Genomic DNA, 5727 nt, shown 5'->3' on the forward strand with positions numbered 1-5727 from the left:
GACTGCAAGGGCAGGAAGCAGGGGACAGCCCTGCCCCACCTGAGCTGGGAAGGTGGTCTTGTAACAAATCATGCAGGTCAGGCCCAGCTGGGAGGCTGCAGACCTGCACCCAGAGCCCCTGGTGAACTGAGGGTCACAACTTTCAAGGGCTGCAACCCTCCCTCAGAGAAGCAGAAAGAACTGGGGGAAGGGAGGAAGGAATGTGGACTCAGCTCAGAGGCAGGTTGCGGCATCACAAAGAGCAGTACAGGAGTCACCTGCCTCCCCCCCATGGCCACCCCACCTGTAGCTTCTTCCCCTGGGGGGCCATCACCTCAAGTCCCATAGTACTGAGATGAGATGCAGGCACCAGGGTGGCCCCAAGGCTTGTACAAGGAGCAGGACGGATGGAAAGGTGACCCTACCATACTGTACCAGGTGTCCTTTAATGACACTTTAGGTGGGGCTTAAATAGAAAAGTTTCAGCAAGGCCTTGGGGCACAGCCTGGGTGCGTCACACCAAGGGGAATGGGTATATGTGTCTTTCTCCTGTGGCTCCTGGATGGTCAACTGCTTTTGGCCCAGGCCTGGGTCCCCAGAAGGCAAGAGTCCTCTGCTGGGTGTACAACTGCCCTGCAGGCTCCACAAGGTGTCCACGGGCCCAGCCCAGGCCTGGTTCTAAAAGAAGTCTGAAGCTTTGCGCCGGGCAGGGAGCTGCAGCAGGTTGTCCGTGATAGAGGCTGGGTCCTGTGTGAGGGGCGTGCGTGTGGCAGAGCCAGGGGCTGGCGTGCTTGTGGGGGTCTGTGGCCCACTGGCTGGGGTCTTGAGGTGGGTCAGGCGTGCTGGAGATGGTGTGTAGCTGGCTCGCAGGGCCCGGTCTGTGTACTTGCTGGCCGTCCTACTCACAAGGCGCTGCAGGGCTGGGGACATGGCTGGGCTCAGGCCTTTGGGGGTAAGGCTGGGGTGGAGGGGTGGGTGAGAGAGGCAGGGTTAGGTAGGCTGGGTGCTGCCAATGGGGCCAAATTTGAGGTCAAGCAGGGGTGCCACCCTTGAGAACCCACAGACCTCTGAGAGTTGCAGTCCCCACCCCCCTCCAAGGGGAATAATAACACTTTCTACTATGAGCTGAAAGGAGCTCATAGCAGGACAACAGGCCTAAAAGTGCCTCTTAGGACTGGGTCAAGGAAGATGTGGAGGAAAGAGAAGATGGAGAGGGGCCCCCGTGTGGCCACACTCTGGATCAGAGGAGCCACCACAGCGCTCACTGAAGAATCCCACAGACCTGTCCTGGACTCTGCCCTGCACACACTGCTGGGGGAGGCATCTACACTGCTGGGGGAAGTCAAGCGAGAGCAAGCAGAGACACGCGCCACCCCCACCTGAGGGCCAAGCCACCCCTCACCTGGCCAGGTTCTCTGTCACCCTCCGCAAGGCCTCCTGCTTCTTGGCTCGGTTCTTGGCGGCAGCTTCGTTGGCCATCTTCAGCCCCAGCCGCTCCCTGCGGCCCGGCTCCAAGATCTGCAAGGCAGCAGGCGTGTGGGTGGCCTGTGCTGGGCCTGCCACAGTGTCAGGCACTCCCTCACACAGAAGAGCATCTGCCATGGGCACCAGCCTCTTGCCAGTGGCCTCCCTGATCCCAAGAACCCTCTGTAGCCTCCCGTTACATGCCCCTTGAAGTCACCGCCCATCCCACCTGACCTGCCCACCTATCCAGGCCTGGCCCTCTTCACCTGTCCTAACACTCCTCTCAAAGCAGGACTGCCAAGTTATGACCCTCTGACAATCTTTTAGGAAAAAGTGTGTCTTGTTTTAGAGTGTTTCCCTCTGATTACTAGAGTGAATGTCTCTCTGTCTTTATCGACCAACCATATTTCTTCTGAGAGCTTCCCACATGCATCTGTGGCCTATTTTTTTTTTTTTCCTTTTTTCTTAAAAAATTTTTTTTGATTCTTTTTTCTTAAAAAATTTTTTTGGGGGCCGGCCCGGTGGCGCACTGGATAGTGCGCCGCTTGGGAAGCGCTGCGGCGCTCCCACCCGAGGGTTCGGATCCCACATACGGACCGGTTCCTGCTCACTGGCTGAGTGAGGTGCGGGAGCGACACCGAGGTTTGCGATCCCGTTGCCGGTCCCCGGTCTGGTATGGGGGCAACACTGAGGTTGCGATCCGTTGCCCCACAGTGTCAGGCACTCCCTCACACAGAAGAGCATCTGCCATGGGCACCAGCCTCTTGCCAGTGGCCTCCCTGATCCCAAGAACCCTCTGTAGCCTCCCGTTACATGCCCCTTGAAGTCACCGCCCATCCCACCTGACCTGCCCACCTATCCAGGCCTGGCCCTCTTCACCTGTCCTAACACTCCTCTCAAAGCAGGACTGCCAAGTTATGACCCTCTGACAATCTTTTAGGAAAAAGTGTGTCTTGTTTTAGAGTGTTTCCCTCTGATTACTAGAGTGAATGTCTCTCTGTCTTTATCGACCAACCATATTTCTTCTGAGAGCTTCCCACATGCATCTGTGGCCTATTTTTTTTTTTTTCCTTTTTTCTTAAAAAATTTTTTTTGATGGCTGGCCAGTACGGGATCCAAACGCTTGACCTTGGTGTTACAACACCAAGCTCTAAGCAATTGAACAAACTGGCCAGCCCCTATCCATGGCCTATTTTTCTATCAAAGTGCTTGTGCTGTGTTCTGTTGTTATTCATAGGAGCTTCGTCTATGCCGATGAACTTACGCTACGCCATACACATTTCTTTCCAGTTATTTGCTTTAGTTTTATTCATGACATTTTCTGCTGTACTTAATTGATCATTTTCAGATAGCTATTACTTCCTTTGTGATCTCTTCCTTGGCTTCTATGTTTGGAAAGTCCTTCCTACCTTAAGATCAGACGAAATATTCACCTTTATTTTCACTTAGCTGTTTTATGGTTATTGTTTTTACTTTTAATCTTTCCTCTTTTTGGGAATTTATTGTGCTATACCCATTAAGGACCTAGTTTAATTTACCTCCAAACACTCTGTCAAACAGCACAATTTGAACTGCCACCTAAATTCTTACCTGCTCTACTTCTTACTACAGCCTGTTTCAGAACTTCTCTTCTTTCCTCTTGGCCTGTAGGTTCTAGACCCAGCAGCACACTTCTGAAGCATCCAGGGTCTTATGATATGCTCCTAGTATCTGCAGCATACGTTTCTCTCCAGTATTCCTTTCTCAAGTTTGTCTTGATTATCCCTGCGTCCCAGACAAATTTTGGAAGCAAAGTACCCAAAACCTCTGCCCATGCTTTGACTGGATGTACATTACCTCTATGAACTACTCTGGGGAAGGATCAGCAGTGAGATGCTGGGGGGATCCCTGCCAGGCCCTGGAGAAAGGCCGGTGCCCTCAGGCCAGTCACCTGGCAGGTGTCCTCCTCAGTCTGCAGCATGAGCCCATGGCTTTCTTTACGGAAGCCAAGCGACTCCTAGCTGCTGTAACTTTCCCCTGCTATACAAGTGGTCTCTCTTTTTCTGCTGCATTTCAAACTGATCACTGTCAGTGTTTAAAGGGACTGACGAGAGATGACCTCTTACCCAGCCGCCTAACCAGACCTCCTATACTCATTCCAGACCACACCTGACTCCTTTGGGTTTTCAAAGTAGAAGATATAATACCATACCCTTGGGCTCTGCGACAACACAAACTTCTGCCTCTGGCCACATCTCGACACTCTAGAATCAGCACAGGCAGGGGCCCAGCACCTCAACAGCAGGATGTGCACACTCCCACGTTTCAGGGGCCCTTTCCCTACCACAGCAGTGCCTCAGTTTCCCCAAAAAACTCCCTGCAGACCAGAGCACCTCACCTTCCCAATGGCTCTCGACAGCCACACCTAACTGTCCACTCACTCACGCCATCCTGGGCCACCCAATTTCTACAAACCACCCTCCACCCAGCTTCCCCACCCCACCAGGCCCTCAGAGGCCACCGTGATGCACCCCTGCCCTGACACATTGACTTGGCTCATGAAGAGCCTCCCTTGCCTGCTCCAGGCCTTGCACACTCTGCTCTAACCACTCCTACAACCCGTGGCTCAAGCCACACAATCTGGTGTGTCCTTAATTATGTTCTACAACCAGAGACCTTTCTCTGCAAGCACACAGCCCTTCTGAGGACACAAACAATGTCCCACAGCCCTCAGGGCAGTCGTAGTTTCTGGCCTGACTCTCTGTGACCGTCCCACCTCATGTGTGAACAGCCCCCAGCCTGCAAGCTCTAGAGTGGCCCAGTCCACTCCCTGTCTTGGTGCCTTGGCCCCCACCGCCCCAATCCCTCCTTGACAGACCACCGAGCCACCTACACTTGGCTTCAGCACCTGGCATTCAGAAGTGCTGTCGGTCCTGCTTTGACCAGTGATAGCTGGGGCTCAGCCCTCTATACTTCAGGCATCCACACTGAGTCCCACGCTGTTCCCCTCACACCACAACCCACCTTGAAGGCTGGACCTGGTGTCCTGTCCACGTACGGCGTCTCTGACCCTTCGACTCTCAAGGGTGTGTTCTCAACCTCCCCCCAGGTCATCAATGGGGACTCGTTCACACCTGCAGATGGAGAGCCCATAGCCACTTCATGCCAGGGGACCCAGATTGGGGTACGGCACAGGCCCTCCCCTTCACCACAGCCAGTTTACCCCGTGTGCATTCCAGCTAACATCAAGGCTGGCAGCTAGCCCTCTTTTCTTCCCCATGACTCTGGAACCCTGGCACCTCCATCCTCTGAGATGAAAATGCCAAGGTCACTGTGGGTCCAAGGCAGGTCCAGGCCCTTGCAGCCATGTGCTTAGCCTGGGGGAGGAGGGAGGGACTGGGTCAGCTAGGCCCCCATGCTAGCACAGGGCCAGGGGACCAGCCTGAGAGGCTCCTCCCACCCCAAGGGAGGAGACCCTTGGAGCTTCCAGGGCTCCTAGAACCCCGGGCAAACCTGTGGTGTCGTCACATGCCCTGGCCTGTGTCATAGCAACCAGCAACTGAGAATGCAGAGGCCAGTGTGCAGGAGGGCAGAGGGATGCCCACATGTACCAAGGAACTGTCCCAAGCTTCACCCACCTCCTTGTAAGCACTGCCCACACAGCACCCTACCCATTGACGTCACAGTCAGGACCAAACACGAAATATCACCCCAAGACATCTTAGGTAGGGTCTGCCTGAGAGTCCAGCCCATGTATGGCTGACCAGCCTGGGTACCCAGCCCCTCTCAGAGCCCCAGAGCCCAGCCCTGTACTTGCACAGATGGGAGACTGGGTCCCTAAGTCACCCAAGGTGGGGGGACAGACCCAGGTGGAGCCCATCTCCCCCCAGGCAGTCCCTCTGGTGGACCAGCTTGCCAGCAGGTGCATTTCTCACCAGGGGCAGGAGAAGGGGTGGCAACAAATCCAAATCCGCTCACTCGGGGAGACTCCTGCGGGATCAGTTCCTTGCCGTCGGGGCCCACCTTGCCCTGTTTGTGCTGGAATAAGCAGAGAGGCTAGCGTCAGAGGGGCTGGAGCCCACTCCCTCCAGCTGGCCAAAGGGCAGCTGCACAGGAACATGCTGGAAATGCTTCCCCTGCACAGGGCAAAGCCGGGTTCTGGGGCTGGCAGCCCAGTTGGGGAAAGAGAGGGAGGACCTTGCCCCCAAAAAGACCTTGAGAGGGGCCGGCCCGGTGGCGCACTGGATAAGTGCACCGCTTGGGAAGCGCGGCGGCGCTCCCGCCCGAGGGTTCGGATCCCACATA

At 55.4% G+C, this 5727-nt stretch overlaps 1 protein-coding gene across 3 annotated transcripts in view; it reads right to left on the minus strand.

Annotated features, from left to right (window-relative positions):
- Positions 1-406: 406 nt before the first annotated feature.
- LOC103606974 (protein DGCR14) overlaps positions 407-5727 on the minus strand; it is an 11009-nt gene continuing 5688 nt past the window's right edge. For 2 of the 3 annotated variants that reach the window (XM_008591532.1, XM_008591531.1), the window contains exons 7-10: positions 5358-5460; positions 4447-4556; positions 1382-1497; positions 407-937 (exon numbers count right to left, since the gene is read on the minus strand). In XM_008591532.1, the coding sequence (XP_008589754.1) occupies positions 658-937; positions 1382-1497; positions 4447-4556; positions 5358-5460 (609 nt within the window). In that variant the 3' untranslated portion in view covers positions 407-657. The remainder of the gene's footprint in view (positions 938-1381; positions 1498-4446; positions 4557-5357; positions 5461-5727) is intronic. The other variant, XM_008591533.1, reaches the window with a different exon arrangement.

Source organism: Galeopterus variegatus, unplaced genomic scaffold (assembly GCF_000696425.1).
Source record: "Galeopterus variegatus unplaced genomic scaffold, G_variegatus-3.0.2 Scaffold7006, whole genome shotgun sequence".
In the NCBI taxonomy this organism is placed as follows: Eukaryota; Metazoa; Chordata; class Mammalia; order Dermoptera; family Cynocephalidae; genus Galeopterus; species Galeopterus variegatus.